The sequence below is a fragment of the Aspergillus brasiliensis genome (genome assembly GCF_001889945.1).
Source record: "Aspergillus brasiliensis CBS 101740 unplaced genomic scaffold ASPBRscaffold_4, whole genome shotgun sequence".
NCBI classification, from domain to species: Eukaryota; Fungi; Ascomycota; class Eurotiomycetes; order Eurotiales; family Aspergillaceae; genus Aspergillus; species Aspergillus brasiliensis.
Window position 1 is genome coordinate 2,843,313 of NW_027137445.1, and position 21,368 is coordinate 2,864,680.

At 51.6% G+C, this 21,368-nt stretch overlaps 7 protein-coding genes across 7 annotated transcripts; 3 read left to right on the forward strand and 4 right to left on the reverse strand.

Moving 5' to 3' along the window:
• Positions 1–99: 99 nt before the first annotated feature.
• Positions 100–2,457, forward strand: ASPBRDRAFT_41866 (uncharacterized protein). The gene has a single exon (XM_067624676.1). It carries the CDS (start codon positions 385–387, stop codon positions 1,969–1,971), a length of 1,587 nt encoding a protein of 528 aa, XP_067481319.1. The 5' UTR covers positions 100–384; the 3' UTR covers positions 1,972–2,457.
• A 1,974-nt stretch (positions 2,458–4,431) lies between these two features.
• On the forward strand, positions 4,432–6,751 carry ASPBRDRAFT_54107 (uncharacterized protein; the record flags this gene model as incomplete). Its single annotated transcript, XM_067627172.1, has 3 exons — positions 4,432–4,444; positions 4,537–6,564; positions 6,624–6,751. The coding sequence occupies 3 exons, from the start codon at positions 4,432–4,434 to the stop codon at positions 6,749–6,751; spliced, it is 2,169 nt and encodes a 722-aa protein (XP_067481320.1).
• A 902-nt stretch (positions 6,752–7,653) lies between these two features.
• Positions 7,654–9,277, forward strand: ASPBRDRAFT_54108 (putative amino acid permease; the record flags this gene model as incomplete). Its single annotated transcript, XM_067627173.1, has 2 exons — positions 7,654–9,178; positions 9,249–9,277. The coding sequence occupies 2 exons, from the start codon at positions 7,654–7,656 to the stop codon at positions 9,275–9,277; spliced, it is 1,554 nt and encodes a 517-aa protein (XP_067481321.1).
• A 773-nt stretch (positions 9,278–10,050) lies between these two features.
• ASPBRDRAFT_41869 (triacylglycerol lipase family protein) lies at positions 10,051–12,501 on the reverse strand. The gene is made up of 4 exons (XM_067624679.1): positions 12,145–12,501; positions 11,921–12,051; positions 11,015–11,831; positions 10,051–10,946 (listed from the first exon to the last, which is right to left on the reverse strand). The coding sequence occupies exons 1-4, from the start codon at positions 12,223–12,225 to the stop codon at positions 10,188–10,190; spliced, it is 1,788 nt and encodes a 595-aa protein (XP_067481322.1). The 5' UTR covers positions 12,226–12,501; the 3' UTR covers positions 10,051–10,187.
• A 402-nt stretch (positions 12,502–12,903) lies between these two features.
• ASPBRDRAFT_41871 (60S ribosomal protein uL6) lies at positions 12,904–14,257 on the reverse strand. Its single transcript, XM_067624680.1, has 5 exons — positions 14,177–14,257; positions 13,836–13,883; positions 13,421–13,676; positions 13,061–13,238; positions 12,904–12,997 (listed from the first exon to the last, which is right to left on the reverse strand). The coding sequence occupies exons 1-5, from the start codon at positions 14,220–14,222 to the stop codon at positions 12,947–12,949; spliced, it is 579 nt and encodes a 192-aa protein (XP_067481323.1). The 5' UTR covers positions 14,223–14,257; the 3' UTR covers positions 12,904–12,946.
• Positions 14,258–14,709: 452 nt separating this feature from the next.
• Positions 14,710–16,339, reverse strand: ASPBRDRAFT_41873 (glutaredoxin). The gene is made up of 3 exons (XM_067624681.1): positions 15,859–16,339; positions 15,401–15,779; positions 14,710–15,306 (listed from the first exon to the last, which is right to left on the reverse strand). The coding sequence occupies exons 1-3, from the start codon at positions 15,931–15,933 to the stop codon at positions 15,005–15,007; spliced, it is 756 nt and encodes a 251-aa protein (XP_067481324.1). The 5' UTR covers positions 15,934–16,339; the 3' UTR covers positions 14,710–15,004.
• A 579-nt stretch (positions 16,340–16,918) lies between these two features.
• Positions 16,919–19,696, reverse strand: ASPBRDRAFT_194962 (uncharacterized protein; the record flags this gene model as incomplete). Its single annotated transcript, XM_067620814.1, has 2 exons — positions 16,919–17,847; positions 17,905–19,696. The coding sequence occupies 2 exons, from the start codon at positions 19,694–19,696 to the stop codon at positions 16,919–16,921; spliced, it is 2,721 nt and encodes a 906-aa protein (XP_067481325.1).
• Positions 19,697–21,368: the final 1,672 nt, after the last annotated feature.

The window sequence follows — 21,368 nt, forward strand, 5'->3', positions numbered from 1 at the left end:
ATCTTTGAGGTGCCCTGGTGAAGACCCATCTTTCTCCGGAACCCTGGTCTAGTCCAGCGTGCCAGCCAGTGAATGGCACCTCGCTCACAACCCAAGTTTGTCACGGAAGTCTTTATCAGCTCAAAACAATTTCTTCTCAAGCGACTCTGATCTTCCCACCAAAGTCTTTCTCCATTATTCTCGTTGCCCCTTCGGTTCACTAATTCTCGTTTGATTCACGTATTTTCAACCTTTTCTCCCTACAGATCGATACTTGAACTGTCTGCTGCTTCAGAACACGCTCATCCCGTTGTGCCCGAGACGCACCCTACACGTTGCTGCTGCTTTGCGGCTGTCGTATGAACAGTCTTCGGGTGCTTCCAAGTCCTGCTTGTCCTTGTCACCATGCCAGCCCAGCTCCTCGTGAGGCCCGAAGTCGAGCCCCTCTCCCTCATCCCAAAACTCGTGAAAAGCTGCAAAGGTGCTATACTGGATCCACAGGAGCTTGAAAATGTGGCTATCTCCCTTAGTGGGCTGGGAGAATCCCACACCAATGATGGCGACTTGGATCACATCTCGAGCGTGGCCCAGGCAGTCCTAATTGACCCTCCTATGCATGATGTCGAGTGTTTCGAGACAACATGGGCAACAGACTCCATTACTTTCTCTGCCGAAGGAAACGCAGATGTCGATGAACTCTCTGATGTCGACGAATGTCCGATAAGCGAACCCCCAGCTTATATTCTGACATGGTTCGGGCTGAACAAGATTGATTACCACTTGTACCTTGCTCACAACGAAAGAGGCATGGACGATACTACAAGACGCAACAGCATGTTCTTATTTGATGGTGACGAGTGCCGACCCTGTCTTTACAGTCAGCTATCAGATCCGCAGACATACTATCCGAACGGCATCGGTGAAGATAATGACCCTGTTATGCTGATCAATTGCCTGCCTGTTCGTGGTAATCCCGCTGCTCCCGCTGACAAGGCCTATATCTTGGGGTTTGACTTTGACAGTGGGAATCTCTTCGTCCGCCAATTTGCCTGGTTACCGGAATACATCGACGACGTCTGGTGCGTCTGGAACGAGGGCTTTAACCGCTACGAAGTGCAAATCAAAGCCTTGCGTGATACCCTTAGGCAATGCATTGACGAATGTGAACTGGATCCAGGCGTGGGTATTCTAAGCAAGGGCAAGTATGTCGTCGACAACTGGGAGGGCGCAGGAGCCAGCGAGGATCCCGGCATGGAGCTGGTGATTGTCATCAACTTCTGTCTGTGGGTCCTGGATATGGCAGAGCCCTTGATTCTACCATATGTTCCTGGCGCCGAGACTCTCATTGAAGATCTTAAGAGGTACGAGGAGGAATGCCGCAGAATCTTGGCCTGCGCCTCAGCTAGATTCTGGAAGCGTGTTCAAAAGGGCTATACCGAAGAGCAAGAGAGATGCGAGAAAGCCAGAAGCCGCTACATCGACGATTTGATGACCCTCCACGTGCCTGAAGCGCACGAGCTTGAGAACGTCAGAGGATGTGTGCCCAGTCTAGATACTGCCAGCAAGCTTCGGCAGCAGTACCAAGACGGGCGAAGGGAGTGTCATGAACAAGGCTTGCAGGACATGTTTACCATGCCGCAGAATGGCAGTGCCCCCAAGTCCCCGGGATCCACTTTCAGAGAGATAGTTGAGAGATCGAAACAAGCATTGGCGTCAAGCATGTTGTCCTCTCCTAAGGCTCCGCGGGCTCGCTCACGTCGCCAGGCGGAGGCTCAAATGCACAGGAACTGGGTTCCTCCAACACTGGGGCATAGCACTTCCTCGAGTGAAGAGGATAGCTTTTCTGAGGCCTCTGAATCTCGCAAATCCCCAGTTCCAGTGCTCCTGAGACGGATGTCTGACCTTTCACAGGCACATCCAGAACTTGACAATGTCAGTATCCGAGAACAGTTGGAGACGATTTTCTCCGAGATGAAACTGACTACGTGGTAAGGCCTCGTGGAGAAATAGGGTATGCAGCTCAGGATATAGCCTGGGTAAGAGAGAGAGGGAGGGAGAGAGAGTTGGAAATCGCATGCTGGTAGAGGATATATTTCCCAGACCAGACCTTGATTAATACGATTGAATTGAATGCAGGGCGCTCTATGGAGTGGGTTGGAAGTGAAGCACTCTGGATGTTTTGAGTCCGAACCTTGTCTAAATGCGGATGTTTGGTGTCACTTTGATGATGGCCATCTGGTGGTCTATTCTAGCGTTCTGTTTGGCGTCTATTGCCGTTTCCTTGTGTCGTTTGGGGTTAATTGATGGATAATCAGTTCTCCTTCAGTCTCTCGCACGATGGGGGTGTCTTTACCTTTTTCTCAATAACGTCTATCACAAGCAGGCCTTGTACTACCCGGTTCCTCATTCCATTGCGTTGGATTACGGAGTCGACTTCTCCATCATCATTGGGACTGGTAGTAGTGGTTTGCATCATGCACTGCAGCTTCAAATTTCATTTCATTGATATTTAATCTACGAAGAATCCCACAACCTCGTAAGTCTAGTCGAACAGACAGAGCACAGCATCACGTGGCTGCATATATCTCGATTACCTGCATCGGGAAGGCACAGTACTGGATACCATGCCATACGGAGTACATACATGTCTCATTTATTCATTTTACCTACTCCTTGGTAGTATGTGCCATGACTCGACAAGCCCGTCTGTCATTTTCTAGACAAGCATCCTTCTAGCTCTCTAGCCACTACTTTAACTTCAACGGTAAAAGAATGGACGACCGTATATCACAGTGTGCCTATCTATACCATACTTACACAGCAGAATTGTGGTTGTGCAGGAATGGCAGACAGTCCTCTATAGGTCCTGTAATAAACAGACACGTTGGAAATGCAAGATTACGATCCACTGCCAAGCCCACCCATTGCAGCTAGGCAGCCACAGCGATGCTGCACCGCCGCCCGCCAATCGGGGTTAGCCGCAACGCAACTGTGGCTTGAGAGTGGCTCGGCAGTGGGACAATGGCCATGGATCGCCCCACCGGGTCTCCCGGCAGGTGACCATTGGCCCAGAGGGGAAGGTTAAGCGCCCCGCTATCTCTGGGCAATCATCACCAGCTCTCCGCTCCTGTCCAATCAAGAGACAGTTCATAAGATGAGCCAAGGAAACGAACGATCAGCGGCAATTCGGAATGCAGTTTTGAAATTATGATTTCAGGGAGTAGCTGTGTAACTAGACTACTGTGTACCATTTAACCGACATCCATGGTAGTACCTGACCCAGCTTCGTAAGGTAGATACTTACTTTTACTCCTCCCTCTTCCTTCCTATTGGGCCCTATAGTCCAGTCAGTTTACTTAGTACTCATGACTTACTCACATCTCTACCCGGTCTTGGTCGCAGAGCCAAGCTGACCCCCTGAGAACCTGCTGCCAAGATCGCTAATCTGTCGGAGAATTGGGGGGTCCACGCAGCCTGCCAGGAGTCAGCAATAGAAATCTTTCCTTATGAAGGGTTCACAGTGATTGGAGGGGTGAGATCTACTCCGTCCTGTGCATTTCAATTTTTGGCGCGTGTCCCTGAGGGCACAAAGTACCACTTAAGTAGATTTCCTACTGAGTAGATACCTAACCTAACCTAAGGTACCCGTCAAATTAATAGTTCCGCCCCCCGTGTAACTTCGCCCTGCACTTTCGAGGTACATGCAGGCAAAGTAACTAAGCCCAGCCTTGTGCTCGTCCTTCCCTTCCATTCATCCCACCCACCTTCTCTCTCTCGCAGTGTCTCGTTTCCCGTCGTTCTCTCAGTCTTCCTTTCTCAGCCCTGCAGCCCTACTGCGTAGTTACTCCGCTGCCATCCCTCCCCTCTACTTCCGATCTGTACAAGGTTCGATCCCGTTCGCCGTGCGACCGTCGCTGGACTCGCTTCCATATTGTTGGAGCCTGTCATACGAGATCTCAACCTTTCTCTTTCTCTCTCTCTCTCTTTGCTACGCTTGGCCCCTCGCCTAGCTGCATCTTTTTTCTTTACTTTCTTACAGTTCCATAGCCTCGTCTCGGTGGGCTCGAGTCAGCTGGCAGTTCCTCGGCTTCAAAAAGAAAAAACAAGCATTGGCTGTAATCCCGTCGTTCCTTCCCCAACTTGACTTGCAGGCTCACTCCTTCCTTCTTTCCTACCTTCCCCTTCCAAACATTTCAACCCGCGCCCTGCCCTTCCTTCCTAAATCATTCTTGTCCTCTTGGCTGTTTTATTGATACCCTTTGCCTGTCTTTTTCTCTTTTCTGTTTTGCAATATTCTTTATTATTCCCATACTTATCCATCGTCTGCCATTTCCTGTTCTACTCCATATTCCGATAACTCCGGTAATTTTGGTATTCTACATCTACACCATCAACTTTAACCTCAACCTCAGCTTCTACTACTCCCACTACTGCTTTTAAAATATCCTCGGCATGGCTCTTCCCGGTAAGCTGCCGTCTCTCCACCCCCTTGGCACTTCCACCCAGGCTTCATTGCCCGCGGGTAGTTACTCAGGATCTCGTAACTGACATCATCAGACCATGACCCTGTCGCGGCCATGAATGGCCATGCGTCCGACCTCAATGCCCAGCTGGACGTAATATGCGGCCCACTGATCAATTTCAAGAATATGGACGTCAATCCGTCTTCGTCCACCTGGCGTGGAAGTGTCTTGATCGTGACCAAGCCGGATCAGACCCAGCCCCGGCTGCTTTTGCGCCAGGCGGGCCCCATTGGGTCCAGCTACGCTGGCAGTGTTGCTCCTGCAGGCAACTCCGCTGTGGCTGTGGATGGTGTCCGTCTGTACGAGGATCCCAAGAAAGCATTTTGGCGCTTCTCCCTCTCTGTCCCTCTGGAATCCTATGAAGCGCGCTGGGAGTACGCGATTCCGGGGTTCACGTATCTGGAGGGCGACAAAGCACCTTCGTCATGGGACTTCGCGGTTCCTTCGGTAAACCAGTCCATGCGGATGATGTTCCATTCGTGCAACGGCTTCTCCGTCGGCACGGACATGAACGCATGGGTTGGGCCCAACCTCTGGAATGACGTCCTGCGTGTGCACGCGCAGAAACCCTTTCATGTCATGATCGGGGGTGGCGATCAACTCTACAACGATGGCATCCGTGTGGACGGACCGCTTAAGGAATGGACTTCCATCTCCAATCCTCACTCAAGGCGTGCCCACAACTTTGACAACAGCCTGCGCGCCCGGTGTGACGAATACTACTACGCGAACTATGTCCGATGGTACTCGACCGATCCCTTCAAGGGCGCAAACGGGCGGATTCCCCAAATCAACATCTGGGACGATCATGATATCATCGACGGCTTCGGCTCTTACACCGATCATTTCATGCGCTGCTCCGTCTTTCGCGGTATTGGCGGCGTTGCTTTCAAATATTACTGCCTCTTTCAGCATCACATCGCTCCGCCAAAGTCGACCTTCACCACGGATGCCCCGCAGACAATGCACGCCGTCAACGGCACCGCCGGCGCGGATCCCCGACAGCTGGAGAACACGTTCGTCCTGGACGAGCAGCAGGAAGATGACAGCTGGATCATCGGTAAGCGTCCAGGACCTTATGTGGAGGAAAGGAGTAGGAACCTGTACATGCGCCTCGGTAAGCGGATTGCGTTCATTGGCGTTGATGCGCGTACCGAGCGCACTCGTCACCAGGTGAACTACCCAGACACGTACGATCTTATCTTCTCTCGGCTCCAGAGCGAAGTGGCGGCGGCGAACGGAGACATCAAACACCTGGTCGTGCTCCTGGGTGTCCCGATCGCGTATCCCCGTCTTGCATGGCTGGAGAACATCTTGAGTTCGCCCATCATTGCCCCGATTCGTCTGCTGAACAAGCGGTTTGGTTTCGCAGGAGGCCTGTTCAACCAGTTTGATGGCCAAGTGGATCTGTTGGACGACCTCGACGATCATTACACGGCCCGGCAGCACAAGAAGGAACGGCGTATCTTCATCCAGCGTCTGCAGGACTTTGCCAAGACCCATTCAGTGCGTGTGACGATTCTGGGTGGAGATGTGCACTTGGCCGCCATCGGAAGATTCTATTCGAACCCCAGTCTTCGCATTCACAGTGAGAATGACCCGCGGTACATGGTCAATGTCATTAGCAGTGCGATCACCAATAAGCCTCCGCCGAAGGCTGTCGCAAACCTTCTCGCGCGGCGGAACAAGCTCCATCACATGGACCCATCTACCGATGAGACGCTGATGGACTTCTTTGACCGCCAGCCCGGTGGGCAGGAGAAGAGTGCCTCCTGGAATAAGGTGACGATGCCATCGCGCAACTATGCCTGTATCACTGAGATCGAGACGCCCGCGTCGAATGGCGATGCCGCGACGGCTCAGGACGAGATTACCTCGTTCCCGATTCCCATGGACGGGCACTCGCCTCTTCACAAGGGCGAGAAGAATGCCGGCTCGAGTCACCCTGCCGCCGATGGGTTCAGTAGCAGCAGTGGCATGTCGGGAGGTCTCGACGTGGCCATCCGGGTCGAAATCAACCCCCAAGATCGGGAGGGAGCCACTGATGGCTATGCATTTAGCAGTAAGTTTTATGTATTCATTTTATTTTTCCCAACTTCAGTTCACTGACCCACCACGCAGTTCCCGCGTTGGCTTATGTGCCATCCGAAGATGACTCTCGGCCAACGTCACGCGCTCGCTCTTTGCGCCCTCGATCCCTTCGTCCCCCATCTCGCCAGGCAGCGCAACGTCCCCAGAGTGCAGTCTAATGGTGATCTGTGACGGCTGTCTATATCTGTGCCTGTTCGGTGCATGAATATGAGGTGAGGCTCAGTCCGCATTAGTTGCTTCGGATGCAATGCCCTGTTGTGGTTATGTAGGATATATCCATTTGCGTGTCATATACTTTTCTGTTACTCAATACCTAATGCAGTTCATCACTTTCTTCCTTTCGAAGGTTTACCTTCTCCTTTTTCTTTTTCTTCTTCACTCTCAAACGCCAGCTAGGATTGGTACTGCTCAGCCTTGATCTAGTGCTTGTGGTTCTCACCGATCTCATGTACCTTGTTATAGGACTCTAGTCAAGCTACGGATCGTGCGGTTCTACTACGTACCTATACCAACCAGATTGTGGCCCTGGCGTATCATGGATCAGGGAGTGCGTTGTACAAAGCGGGTGATGCGATCATTCTGTATTTCCGGGAATGCACATCAACAGCTACACGTGTTCATCGTTATAGAGTACTCTATAATTGGCAATTGATGGCGCCCTTGAGTGTGAATGCGGACTCTTATCTCCATCTGTACGACTGGACTGGTCAGATCTGTCCCCAGTCTATATGTTCTCGGTCGCCAAATCCAGCAGTGATCATGCATGAAGTACTATGCAAGGGCGCTCGGCCAGACTGCAGAAACACAATCACCGCATTTCCCACCAATAAATACATATCGATTTCTTACCAGTCTCAAGACGAGGTCTGTTTTATGTTGCCTGTTGTGTTACCTAGGACAATGTCAACTCTTAATCAAGTCTGCAAGGGCGTGTGACCGAGTCCGGCCTCTCTCAGCCCAGGGGCAGCCGGCACGAACTAAGCAGGTATATCCCACAATCGAAGTCCACCTTCGTTTAGTTCTTGTTCTTTGATCTAAGCTCCCTGATTTGATCCTTGCGATGGACGTGACCAGCAATGACGGGCTGGCGGGGCCTGGCAGCCCTGGACACGACGAAGTCGCACAGATCTCCCAGCTGAGAGAAGACAAACACGAGCAGGACGGACTGGAAGCCTTGAGGTACAAGCCGGAATTGCGTCGCAACCGCTCGGTCGCCACTCTTCTGTTCCAGACATTGGCCATTGCCGCGATTCCCTTTGGCGAAGGAGGGCCTCTCCTCGATGCCATCTATGGCGGCGGCCCCTTGTCCATCTTCGTCGGCTGGATCGCCGTTGGCATCTTATGCGAGTGTATCGCGCTCTCGCTTGCTGAGCTCGCGTCTCGATATCCCACCTCAGCTGGCCCCTATTACTGGTCCTACCGCATTGCAGGAAGCTCCAAAGCAGCCGTGTCCTTCGTCACTGGTTGGGTCTGGCTGATTGGCAACTGGACTATCACTCTATCGGTCAACTTTGGGTTCGCATCGATCGTCTCGGCCTCGATCTCAATGTTCCGTGCAGATTGGACGATCACTAGCTGGCAACTTCTGCTGATCCTCTACGCCGTCTGCGTGGGAGCATTTTTCATCTGTACTTTCGGGAACCGGTATCTACCCCAGGTGGACATGATCTGCGCAGCCTGGACGGTGTTGACGATTCTTGTCATCCTCATTGCGCTCTCGGTCAAGGCGGGTGCCGGCAGGCATAGCGCTGCCTACGCATTGGGTTACTATGACTCCAGCTTGTCGGGATGGTCGGGCTTCAGCTTCTTCATCGGACTCCTCGCGCCCGCGTACACGTTCTGTGCCCTCGGCATGGTTGCATCCATGGCAGAAGAATGCAACAAGCCAGCCGTGGAGGTACCATGGGCCCTCGGTCTTTGTGTCCCCGTCGGGGGCATAGCAGGTCTCTTCTTCATCCTCCCTATTTGCTTCACCCTCCCCCCTCCGAAAGATATTCTGGGTGCCCCGGTTGGCCAAGCCCTGCCATATATTTTCCATGTTGTCATGGACAGTCCCGGCGGCGGCCTTGCTCTCACGGTGCTTGTTTTGATAGTCAACTTCTGCGCCAGCATCAGCATCACCGTCTGTGCTTCACGAGCCAGTTGGGCGATCGCTCGAGATGACGCTATCCCTCTCTCCCGATTATGTTCGCGTGTACACCCGGGCCTTGGCGTACCTGTCTGGTCCTTGGCCTTTGGTACCATCTTTCAGATGCTTCTAGGGCTCATCAACCTCGGCAGCAGCAGCACCTTCACTGCCTTTGTCTCCGTGGGCGTCATCGCGCTGGCAGCCTCGTACGCCATCCCCATTGCACTGAGTCTCTTGAACGGCCGTCGCGAGGTATCCCAAGCTCCATGGACCTGCGGTCCCATTCTTGGACCAATCGTCAACATCCTCGCCTTATGTTGGATCGCTTTGGAGCTGGTTCTGTTTAGTATGCCGACCTCATTGCCCGTCACTCGCGTTTCCATGAATTACGGCTCTGTTGTCTTTGTAGGCCTCATGGCTATTTCAGCATTCTGGTACGCCGTGTATGCGCGAAAGTGTATGTTCTCCATTCTCCACCATCCTAAAGCCCGCAGTTCCTATATAGTGAGTGGCTAACCATATCATAGCGTTCAAGGGACCACTGGCATCAGTTTGAGATTCTGTGATCACACACAAAAAAAAAAAAAGAAAAAAAGAAAAGGTTTATCACGATTTCGGTCTATCAACGGAAGTATATCCTTCATTACCAGAGTCCTGATACTCAAAGTATATTTATTATTCTGTATAATATATGCTTGTCTAATCAACGTCGATATGCAAAATCTGTTACGTGAGATGAAATTTTCTATTCCATATTACTTCTGCAGTTACAATATCCAGTGTAATTGTACAGAGTCAGTCGCCCAACAGGGCCGATTTGAAACCCAGCTGGAAGATCTACTATCTTGCGGAGAATCGCAGGAACATAGTATATATAGTTAAGAGAGGGGCTATGTACACATAGACCTGCGCAATAGTAGTAATTCCGGGGATATTGATCCCCAGTTAGCAAGTGATGGTTATTATTATTGTTGCTACTCGATAGCAGCTAATAAGTTACTAGGTAGTAGTAGTACTATCACTATTGAATTTATGCTAGCCCTGGCGCAATAGACCATCCCGCTGGGTACTACTAGTAGTACACTTCAACCAATAGATATATATCTACATGCGATCATACTATTAGTAGTAATTAGTATGCACACGGCCCGAGTGAGGCCCAGGGAACAGTTGCAGTTTCGACTCGTACTCAGTGTGAAAGAGTAATAGCACTAATTGTCTACTCGTGCATGTTTCAATTGTACTACTTCTACTATGATGTTATCCTGCACTACGGGAAAGGAAGAAAGGCTATTAGTTCAATACCGTTTACTACTTACTAGTAACGACGGATACGTACGTCTTTACTGCATTTACGATACCTCATATTCATTATCTATAGTCCATAGCAGAAGTAAGTAGTAGGTGATGGCCAGTGCGCGAATCGCCACACATGCGTAAGGGGGATAACTATTATAGAACGCACCCTAATAATTCGAATCATCCGGACAATCCAAACTCCCAGAATAATTCAACATATCTCTACCATAATCAATGCTATAACCTCTACGACGACGCGGGAGTCCCTCATTGGGCATGCGACGTGGCGTTGATGGGGCGTTCTCCGATGGTTGTCGTCGACGAACGACCTGGTAGCCCTTGTCTATCTCGATTTCAATGACGCAGCGAACTTTTAATGCACTGACGGCAGGCCAGACGCCTCGCTCTCCTTTGAGAGACCAGTAGGCTAGACGGTCTTTGCTGGGGTTCTGGAAAAGTTTGGGAAGATCCAGGAGGGAGACGTCGGGGACGAGGGTGATATGCGGGCCTGGGATGGTCTCCTCGATGAGGAGCCGAGCGAGAGTGGCAGGAAGGAGGCCCATGTAGTCTAGTTGTCCGAGGCGGTGATGCAGCTCGGCAGTGAAGAGACGCATTAGAGCTTGATTGATGCTCCATTGGTCGGTCGGGCGACGGTCCAGTAGGTTCGAGTCTGAGCGTAGGAAGGGGATCAGATATGGTCGGGCCTGCGACACGATGAAGTGGTTGACGTTGAAGAGCTCGGCGATCCGAGCTAGCGGTGAGTCTTCCTCTTTGGATTGGCCTTGACGCCAGGATTGGTAGAAGGTTGCATCCCGAGAATGCGGCCAAGGTACAATTGAACCTGTTTCATCCTTGCAATATATTGTGACGGGCTGATAGAGCGAATTGTTGGATGCATTGGAAGCTACAGCGGCGGACCAGATCAACTGTGAGAGGAGTTAAATCACAGAACGGTTCAGTAATTGGAAGCAGCATGTGTGTTTTCGTCACGTACCACATTCGGTGCAGTCAGGTAGTTCAGTAAGTTCGGGGTAGCGTTTCTATTCGATGTGGCAACAGTGATGTTCAGTATGCGCTTGGACCGGGCATAGGCTTCTTCGAAAGTGAGGTCACCGAGGTTGGAGCGCACGCATTCTTCTAGCACCTCCGCATCAAGAAAGTAGCCTTTCTGGATGAACCGATTGATTCGTCGCAACAGTGTTCCCAGCCAACTGTCCGCGAGGTTAGAAGGCAGCCACCAACTCTCTTCTTCGGGCCTCTTCATCCGCCGCCTACGATCAAAAGCGCTCAAATCGATGGCCCCGCTGTCAAGAAAGGTGAGCAGCTCATCTTCGCTATGGATACCCACCAATGCCGCAATGAGCGCCCCCATTCCTGTCCCGGTGATGATCCTTGGTAGGAGGCCACGCAAATGGAGAGCCTTCACCACCCCGAGGTGACAGAGTCCGAACATTGAACCGCCCTGTAGAAGTAAGGTCGTTCTCCCAAAGGCTTGCCGGGTATCGTGCAAAAGCTCAAGCTTTGCTTGCGACGAGAACCCACTGTCGTGAATTGGGGCAGTCTGGAGAGCCGTGACCTGTTGAATCGAGAGCGCGACTTGCGTGATGTAGTCATCTATGAGGAGCTTGGTGCCGGCGTAGGCATGCAGAAACATTTTGGGGGAGGTGATGTTTCCCAGATTACGAAGGAGACCGGAGCGAAGCAGGTTCGCTAAGGTCAGGATATCCTCGTCCTCGCGAGCGCTCATCAGAGCCTCCAATCGACCCAGGATCAGTCGGTAGTCATAATGCCGGCTTGTGGGGTTCTGACGCCTAACCAGGATAGTCAGAAGAGCACAGGACTTTAAGATGGGTGTTTTGAACGCAGGGGTAGGATTCAGCAGGGAAGTGAGTCTGCTCACCAGAGGTCCATGCTGAGGAGCTCATCAAGCTCGAAAGCAGCCTCTTCCCATTCCTCAAAGGTGGACGCTGTCCTCAGAACATGCTGCAGACGCTTCCGGGGAGACTTGGACCTCCACCAGGACAGTAAACGCTTAAGATGAAGAGCTGCGTTAGCTACCTGCCCAGCACCAACTACCTTGTAGCTTTCATCCACGGCAGGCCGGGACTGCAGGGGACAACGTACTTCTTTCCAGAAGAAGGCGACGTCGAGTATCATGTTCAGGACGGCAACGAATAGTCCACAGATGGTCGTCCAGGACCCCATTGCGACTGGAAAGAAACCGGGGCTTTCTGTTCTCTGCGGGGACTCAAGAACAGCGTTGGCACATGGCGAGGGGAAGTGACATTCACATGCTTGACGCGGTCAGCAGGTTCTGGACAACAGGAAAGCTACCAGCATGCGGGGAGAAAGGGAGAAATTTCACAACAGAAGCCCGGAATAACAAGGGAGTGATGTGCATGAAATAGAAAACCTCATGGATGGAATGAGAGGGACAACGAAAGAGCGATGGGGGAGAAGGCAGACTGGAAGACAATGAAGAGGATGATGATGACATACACAGCGTCGGGGAATAACTAAGTCACAAAGAGCCTCCCCGCAACCCGCATATGGAAATCAAGAAGAATTAAAAGCTGCAGCTCCATCCACCACTGCAAGATCTATAATGATGCTGCTACCTCACCTGATTTCGATCCATTGACTACGCAGCAAATCCATCGCAGGTCCTACGACTAGAAAGTCGACGAGGAACAGAAAAGAGGAAATTTGGATTGCTCAGTAAAAGCCGACCGGTAATTTTTTGTCTACACATCCACACGCTCTCCCAACGGAGGTAAAAGGAGTCATCCCGATCCGTAGACACGTCAAGGGGCATTTGAATTCCATGATTTTGGTTTTAAATTCCGCGTTGCTTCCCTATGCAAGTAGGCGAAAAAAGAGATTCTCCAGACATCCGTCACTACCCACCAAGGCGGACAACCACCGTTTACTCCTCGACAATGTTACCCCGCTCAGACACGTACAGACCGTCAAGGAACTGTGCAAAGCCATCCATGTCAGTATCCATCTAAAAACATATGGTCGGAGCCATTCTTCTTACCTTACGGATATCCTTGTTGCGGACTCTGCAGATCTGCTGGATGTCGGCAGCACTCTGGGAGACACCCTCCAGGGAGTTACCGGAGAGCTGGAGCTCATCCTTAACGTTGGGGGAGGTGATGACCTCAACGCCAGGCTGGGCGGTCACACGGCGGACGTACTTCTCACCCAAGAAGTTTCTGTAATGCGCAATACCCATCAGTAAAGGTCTTCCCCCCAAAACAGGACAATTGATCAAACACTAGTAGGCAGAAAAGCCGAAACCCGATCGAAGAAAGGAATTCATTCTTCGGCCCGATCCCGGCTCAACCGTCTCCCAGTCTTCGATATGTGTGCGAGTAGATGATAAAGTTCGGCATACCTGATCTCAACGTCGTACAGGCCGGTCTCGGGGTTCTTCTCAATGTTGACGTTGATGGGAAAGTGAGCGTAGACGTAGCGCATCTTGTACTTGAAGCCCTTGGTGACACCGATGATCAGGTTGTTGATGAGGGTACGGACGGTACGGAGGGAAGCGATTCCCTTGCGGACACCATGGTGCATCTCAATGGAGATGACGTTCTTCTCGGGGCGGCCGAAGGTGACGGCAATGTGGGAGAGGTCCTTGACGAGCTTGCCTGCAAGAGGGGGAGAAAAGGGCCCATGTCAGTGTCGCTGAATACAGACGGACGCGGCACATGGCTCGAGCCGTAGGCCACAAAACGCCATAAGGAACGAACTGGTCGAAATCGTTCCAAATGGTTGGGTCGTGGTGGATTGTTGGAAATTTTGCATACCTCGGGGTCCCTCAACGGTCACAATGCGCGAGCGAATGTGAACCTTCACTGTAGGAGGAAATTCAAGTCAGTCCCATGTCCTTTGCCAATCGTATCACCCAAAACTGAGATCGCAAGAATAGATCGCGGGGACAGGCATCAAGCGTAGCATCTCTCTCGTCTTCTTCCTTTTTTTTCTTCTTTCCATAGCGATTGCCTGTTGAAGCGGGCGCGGCGCTATCCCCAACCTCCTAGATACCTCCCAGAATCCTCGATGCCATGCCTGTCCCTCCGGCCAGATCCTCCTCCGCGTTCACCCAGCAAACAGAGCGACAAAGATCGGGGAATAATCGAATGCTCACCATTCTCGGGGATGGGCAGCCGTTCCTCGGATTGAATGTACCGCATCTTGACTGCGTGGGCTGTGGTGTGTCCGAGGGGGAATTGTCGATATCGTCGAGCGGTCGGTCGTCGAAAGGATCGAAATTCGACAAGGCAAACCGCAGTCGAGGAGTGGTGGAGCGAAAATCACGGGTTGTGCGTCGCTTACGGCCCAATCCGGCTTAGTTCTCTTGTCCGCCTAGGGCTCCCTGTTTTGGGTATAGTCCCGACCCGTCTTTTGGTACATGGGTTTTTTTGACAAGAAAATCATAAGCATAATAGTAATCATTATTATAATAAGACTAATGACCATAACAAAATGTTTGGTAATACTCGTCCCTCTCTGTGTTTTACCTGTATAATACACCATTTATTCTATGCCCTGTCAAGTGACGACGCGCTCTGATATTGTGCCTCTTAATGCGTGGGCCTCCCGCGCATTAGGGGCAGCTGGCAATGCCTCCAGCCTGTATACTACACAGGCAGTCACTCAAAGCTTTTCTTATATAGAAGATCGTGATATCAATTATTACTAGTATACTACATATGGAAAAAAAAAAATCGCCTGTTTACCCCTACTATGTACTAAGAATACACAAAACCCTCTTCCACTTGGGAGTTAACCCCCATATTATATGTAGTACAAATCCATGGTGCTTGGAATACCAATCCAGCCCATTTGGATGCCAATGGAGGAAACCATGGTTTCAGTGCCTGGCCTGGTGATTCAGAAGCAGAAACCCCAGTGCTTCTGTCAATCCGGCCATACTAGACATTCAGGTCTCTTGCTAGATACCTTCCTAGTGGCTTCACTCTTTACGATGGACCTCCTGGACCCACTTACCCCCCAAGCTTCTCAATGTTGAAGCCAATTCGTCCTTCTGGTCAAGAGCCGTCACATCATCCCCTCCTCCAATGCTTTTTCCATTGACCAACACGTTCGGGACGGTGCGGCGCCCGGTATTCTCTCCCAGCAATGCCTGCAGCGGTCGACCCAACACATGCTGATCCAGCTCCACCACGAAAGGTGCAGGAATAATCGAATATTTGTCCAAGAGGATAGACTTTGCTTTGGCGCTGTACGGACAGTAGGACTTGGAAAATACAATGACTGGAGACAGCAGCACATAGGTCAGCGAATATTCCCAAACCTAGTGGGGGGGGAGGTTTCCGTAGTAGGAAAGGAAACAGGAAAGACTCCGTACTTGGTGCCCGCTTCAATATCCCATTCAGCTCGGCCACCGCGGCCGCATGATCATCTGTCTCCGGCTTCTGTTCTTGCGGCTGTTCCGAGGTCTCTTTCTCCGGATCGTTTCGGTTCTTAGGTACTGTCATCTTGGTTCGGCCTGCAATTGGGATCTCTTCTACTTCGGCCGCGCCGCTGCTGGCCTTGGGGATAGCCGGTTCTTCCTTATCGTTGTCCATGGCAGGCTTCGTCTCTTGCTTGATAGGGTTCTGTTTTGACTGATCTTTGTGTGCCGGGATGTTGGCTGCGGTTCCGGCTTCCTTTGCCTGCTTTTGAGCCTCCATCGCCGCCACGGTGGATCGATAGAATCGTTGGTTCTGGACACTCCGGGCTTCACTCTATATGGGAAGTCATGCATCGCATCAGCCATTATATCTTAAAGCACCCGTACCGTCACGTTGTCATGGGGTGTGTTACCGAATAGTAGAAAGTCATGATAATTATGGCCACCACGGCGATGGCCAAAAGCCGAACGCGCCGCTGCGAAAGCATCTTCGACAGGGGGCGATACACCACGCTCAAACAGGCGTAAGCCAAGAAGGAGGAAATAAAGTGATTCGATGGAGAAAATAGATTCTCCCTCACGGTCCGGATACTGATTGCTATACGTCAAGAGAATTCCGAGAAAATGGCAGCTTTGCGCATGCGTTCGCGTGGTTCAAGAGTAGGCTGGTTGAGCCGACAGGTCATAGGCGCAGCTCCAAACCCAAGAATAGCTGGACATTGGGCGAGCAGACAACCAGGAAGCTTCGTGCAGAGCTGGGGGGATATGTTATGTGATAAGGATTATTAGAAAGAAAAGAAATAAAAATAGATACCCTCTAAGAGAAGTATAATCAGGTAGAACCCCGGACAAGCATGGAGGGGAAGCAGTAGATGACTTGATGGGGGGGAGGTGTTTGCACTTTACGGGGGAGAAACAAGCACAGGATTCCCATTCATGAGGAGCGAGTGGGGCCGCCCGTTACGGAATGAGTTTAGTCGTAGTAATTAGTCCCTGTCAGCTTCTTCGGAGTACAACTAACTACATACAACCTCAGTCAAGATACTACATAATATAGAACCCTGGTAGAATGAATGACGTCTACAATCTGTTCGCTAGCTTGCCCATTCTCATCGGTTGCACTGACACTTATATTGATTATGCATTATATTAGCAGGTATCTCTATGTATGCTATGATCGGGGTATGAAGCTAATAAATGGATGGTATCATGATCAGAAGCACAAAATGAAAAACAACAACAACAACAACAACAACAACTGCTGCAGCAGCAAAGCACCGCAGAACCTGCAGCGGTACGGCTGACCCATTCTAGAACCCCATCCAGTGAATCGGGGGGATCTCCACTTGGCTTCATCTTCCTACTTCTTTTACCTCCTTCCAAGTTCCTTCACCTCTGCTCGTCTCCAACCCCACCACGGGATCTTTTTGACACGAGCAGCAAATAGCATGCACCTGCATAAACAGCGCTCAATCATGCTTGAACTGCAATGCCTGATCGGGTCCCAACGGTAGCTCTGCGTTTGCCCTGGACCACGATCATCCAATCCTCCCATTCCTTGGCTATTTCCATGAGCACATTGCCCATCACTGCCGCCGAAGCCATCAGTCCATGACCCTCTCCTTCCAGCACCCGAACCTCACACCGTCGCATCATTTGCCCCAGCCATCGGACATTGTCCACAGGGACACGGGTGTCGCGACTGCCATGGTGGATGACAACGTTGCGGGTGATATCCACATATCGAAACCCAATCGGCTGGCGACGTTCCAAGCAGACCAGCAGATCCACCGCCGGGTTTGCATTCGTAGTCGCTAACTCCCAAATCTTATGTGTAAGTCGGTTATCGTAATCGCTCTGGCGTTCACGTTCTTGTGACGACGCAAGTAAAGCCTGACTGGCTGTGGGATCGGCCTTCGGATAGCCCTCAGCCACGGAGAAATCCGAGGCCTTCAGACCCTCGAGGGCCTTCAAATCGGCCCCTTGCTGGTAGATCTTGGATGGGAGCCGTTGCGTCCCCTTGGCTTCAGCGCCGGTTGGGCTGGAGCTATCCTTAAGCAGCGCCTTCCGTTTAGCCCGGCGCGGAGACTTGGGGAGGCTAGAAGTCAGGCTTGCACTGGTTGCAGTCATAAAGCTTGAATTGGCCACCTTGAGAATGGACGTCGGTAGGGCTCGGAGAATCCGCTGAGAGTACGGAACAGCATTTGTGGGGACAGGAGCCTTTTGCGAGCCAATGCTAGACAGCTGAGAAGGTGGGATCCAGGGTGCCAACAAATGAATGCGGCCCCGAATATGCTGCGGGATCCTAAGCGCAGTAGCCAACGCGTAGATAGCACCCGCAGAGTGCGCCATGATCGAAAACTTGGTAACCTTAAGGTGGTTGCATACGATGGCAACATCATCTGGGATATGATTATCAGTAAGGGGCAAGGCAGCAATCCAACTTAAGGTATACTCACCAGGCCAACTGAGGGGAGTTCCTGCCTCGTCCACATAGGGGCCGCTTTCTCCCACGCCGGGGCGATCCAATGTAATAAGCCGCAGGCGCAGCGATCGTGCCAGCTCATCGTAGAACGCCATCAGATACCGTGTGAGGCCCATGCCAAGACAGCAAAGTACCACATATCCCTTAGGGTCCCCAACCTCGGAGAACGCTATGGTACGGCCCGATGTGGGATGTGACACCTTCTGGGTAAGTTTTGGGGATGATATGTAGTCGTAGACCGCAAGATCAATAGAATCGGCACTTGTGGGGCGTTCCTCCCCAGTCGAGGCACCAACAGGGGTAGCAGAACCGGATGGGGAGCGCTTATGGGTGAAAGCCGACGTTGACTGCTCCAAAGGCCCTCGGTAACGGGCAAGCTGGTCATACCTGTCCAGAGACGGTGGCGGATTACTGGTTGACTTCGAGGCCAGCGAGGAGCTGTTGCGAGCCAGAGAGCGGCTTTTGCCTGTCATAACTGCCGGGGCCGGCGCACTTTCGTCGAAGCGGCCATGTTCTTGGCGGGCTATCTGCCTATGCTCCATCGTTTCGCTGCTAGCGCTAGCATTCTGCAACTCCCTAGCAGATGCGACGGCGGGGGCAGGCTTAGAAGGCTTCTCCGGGGTATCATCTATTTCTAATTCGCTCTTGATCTTTTGCTGCTGGTCTTTCAATTCTTGTATTCTTTTCGTCACCTGTTCGGCTTCGTTGCCCACGCCCGAGACCGCGCTGTCCACCTTCATCTCTCTGCTACTGGTTGAAGAGTACCGGCTATGGCGGGTGGATCGGCGGTGCTTTGGGCTGGAAGAAAAGCTATGGCGCAGCGAGGACTCGCGAGCAGGAATAACACGCCCGCTACCGATACCACCTGGTGTACTCGGCGCACTATCGCGAGCGCTTTGCAACGAATAGCGTTCCTTACTGGAGGGTCGGCTGAATGTCGCTTCCCTGCTGGGCTCGGTAGCTGCACGCACTGGGCGTGTCTCCTCCACGACGTCAGCCATAGAACACAACGAACGAATACTAGCCCGGCTGCGCGGTATATTGTGTCTCAGGCCGTCGTTGAAACTACACGTTTTGCGTAGCCGTTCAGTTTTCCTGTCCTTGTCACTGCAAAACTCTCTAGATGGCCTCTTGAGGAGGCCAAATTGATTCCTCAGGCTCTTTCTAGAGCCCGAAGATGCAATACTATTTGCCGTAGACACTCGGGGCCCTGGTTCCGTAGTGATGGTACCAAAAGCAGTATCTTCATACGCTGCCTTAGATGATGTGTATGAGCCCCTAGATGTCGGCCTTCCTGGAGACAAGGGCGGATCGAATGTCGTTTTATGTTTGGGAGATGGAGGCGCCCGTGCCATGCGAATGATCGGAGGCGCTGCGGCATCATCTGGATGCAAAAAGGGAATCTGCGATGCTTCCTCAGACGCTTGCCGCGCCTTGTTCCTCACTGAAAGGTCATGCTCGCTAGGTTGCCGTTGGTCAAGACTGAAAGGTTGACCTGTGGGAATGTAAATTGGCGCAGAAGGGCTTGTCTCGGTATCGATGCGCGGGATATTGTCGAAATGCGACTGGAGAGGCACCGAGATCGTAGAGAGCGACGAGATTAAAGAGGAGATGACTTCAGGAGACGCCGGGTCGACCGCCGTTGCTGAAGGGTCACTGAGCTGCGTGCGCGAAGGGATGGACTTGTGATGTCGGGGAAGCGAAGGAAGGGAGTGAAAAGGGGCATCATCAGACTTTGACGCCAGAGGATCTTCCACGCGATTCATGGTGGCCATTGACAGGGAATATGACGGTCTAGAAACGTTCCCCCGGGCCAGGATCAGGCGACAGTTACCGACGTTATATGCGGTCGAGCGTAGTGCGCGCTTGCATGATCCAGTGAGAGCGCAAGATAGCGTATGCAAGCTCGGTAGCTTAACGGCAAGAATCGATAGACTGCGGGCGCTTGGCGCATGTGCCAGTTAAAAACTAGACTGGAAGATCCAGGGCGACCCTATCGAGCCCCTGCGGTCTGTAAAGCAATTCCCCCCTTGCCGAACGGTGATTGTCCAGAAGCTTAACGGAGAGGGTGGAGAGGGGGGTGGTTGGAGCTGTCGATCCGAGGGAGCGACTGGAAAGTTGTTTTGGTTGGGAGTTAGTATAAGCGCAGTGCGCGCAAAGAGAGGGAGGGAGAGAGAGAGAGAGAGAGATTGGTGGAAGGGAGCGGATTAATTTTGATTATTGCATTAAATCATAATAGGAAAAGGGGAAGAAGCTAAGTAAGTAGAGGGGAAAGGAAGGACGGCGGTACAATCAATTAAGGGAAGTACCAAAAAAAGAAAAAAAAAAAAGTAGTAGAGTAGAGGACGAGGCCTCGGAGGGATGGAGGAGGGGCAAGATGGAAAGAAGTGAAAGGAGAAGAAATGAAAGGGAGGAAATGGAACAGAAAAAGATCAATTCAATTGATCTCCAAGCCACAGACAGACGAAGAAGCTGACCATTGCTCTGTGGATAGATATTAGATGGTCTACTTACTGCAGTCCTCCTTCCCCAAGTAGAACAGCTTCTATCATCCGTAGTCTGTCTCTCATTTGGGTCGACCCTCACCTGATGCTTTGCGACTTGCGAGACGGCAGGCCAGGAACAAGGAGAAGAGGAGAAAAGGATTAGTTCTGCACTGTCATTTGCCTGGCCGAGTCCCCGCCCGTATTTAGTGTCCCTGCAGGGCCTCCACTCCTCGATTCCAATTGAATGCGCCATTTCATCCTCCGCACAGTTCGCAGATCCAAATTTTAAAGGGTATGTGTAATGTGTATCTATTGGGCCCTCTGCTTCTTCATTCCTCATCTTCGAGTAGATACGGAGGGACATGGCTGCCTCCTTAAGAATGGGATCAGCCTTTTGTTTCAGATCTCAACATGGTACCTGTCTCCGTACCGGTTATCATTTAGGAGAAGCTGGCACCAACAACAATGATGGTGCTTTCGTTATGTAGTAGTATGGGGTTGCTGACGGTAGATGTCCCACATCGCTCACTAGTATAACTTCTCTACAATTAGATGTCTTGTGTGGTCTAAATCAATTCAGGTGTCGGGAAGCGAAATCGCGAGGAGCTAGATGGAGGCTCCCATCGTCCAATTCCCCACCGGACCACAGGCTGGCTGAGATCGAAATGAGGGTCGATGCTGGTTCTGGAGCCGGGACCTTGGAACGGAGATTTCCGTCCTCCTGACTCCCCTACCATCATTCGTAGCTTGGACTTTGAAGACTGCACAGACGATCATTCATCCGGTAACGATATGCAAGGTCGTTAGACCCCCAGGAGCTGGATCATAAACCTTCGCATTCGGGCTGCATGATATTGCGTCATGGTATAAATTATGGCAAGCTTCAGGCAAAAAATAAGAAATTTCTAATGGCCCATCTGAAGGGGATCGTGTCAGCCATCTTGCTGTTGCT

Excerpts from the sequence above, each read along its gene's own strand:
- ASPBRDRAFT_41873 (XM_067624681.1), bottom strand. The coding sequence starts at position 15,933 with ATGCTTTCGCAGCGGCGCGTTCGGCTTTTGGCCATCGCCGTGGTGGCC. Across the intron at positions 15,780-15,858 it reads TCATGACTTTCTACTATTCG|AGTGAAGCCCGGAGTGTCCA; the intron begins GTAACACACCCC and ends CTTCCCATATAG. Across the intron at positions 15,307-15,400 it reads GATATTGAAGCGGGCACCAA|TCATTGTATTTTCCAAGTCC; the intron begins GTACGGAGTCTT and ends TGCTGTCTCCAG.
- ASPBRDRAFT_41871 (XM_067624680.1), bottom strand. The coding sequence starts at position 14,222 with ATGCGGTACATTCAATCCGAGGAACGGCTGCCCATCCCCGAGAATG. Across the intron at positions 13,239-13,420 it reads CTGTACGACGTTGAGATCAG|AAACTTCTTGGGTGAGAAGT; the intron begins GTATGCCGAACT and ends TGCGCATTACAG. Across the intron at positions 12,998-13,060 it reads GCAACAAGGATATCCGTAAG|TTCCTTGACGGTCTGTACGT; the intron begins GTAAGAAGAATG and ends GGCTTTGCACAG.
- ASPBRDRAFT_41869 (XM_067624679.1), bottom strand. The coding sequence starts at position 12,225 with ATGGGGTCCTGGACGACCATCTGTGGACTATTCGTTGCCGTCCTGAAC. Across the intron at positions 12,052-12,144 it reads TCGCCTTCTTCTGGAAAGAA|CGTTTACTGTCCTGGTGGAG; the intron begins GTACGTTGTCCC and ends CTTCATCTTAAG. Across the intron at positions 10,947-11,014 it reads ACCTGACTGCACCGAATGTG|TTGATCTGGTCCGCCGCTGT; the intron begins GTACGTGACGAA and ends CTCCTCTCACAG.
- ASPBRDRAFT_41866 (XM_067624676.1), top strand. The coding sequence starts at position 385 with ATGCCAGCCCAGCTCCTCGTGAGGCCCGAAGTCGAGCCCCTCTCCCTC.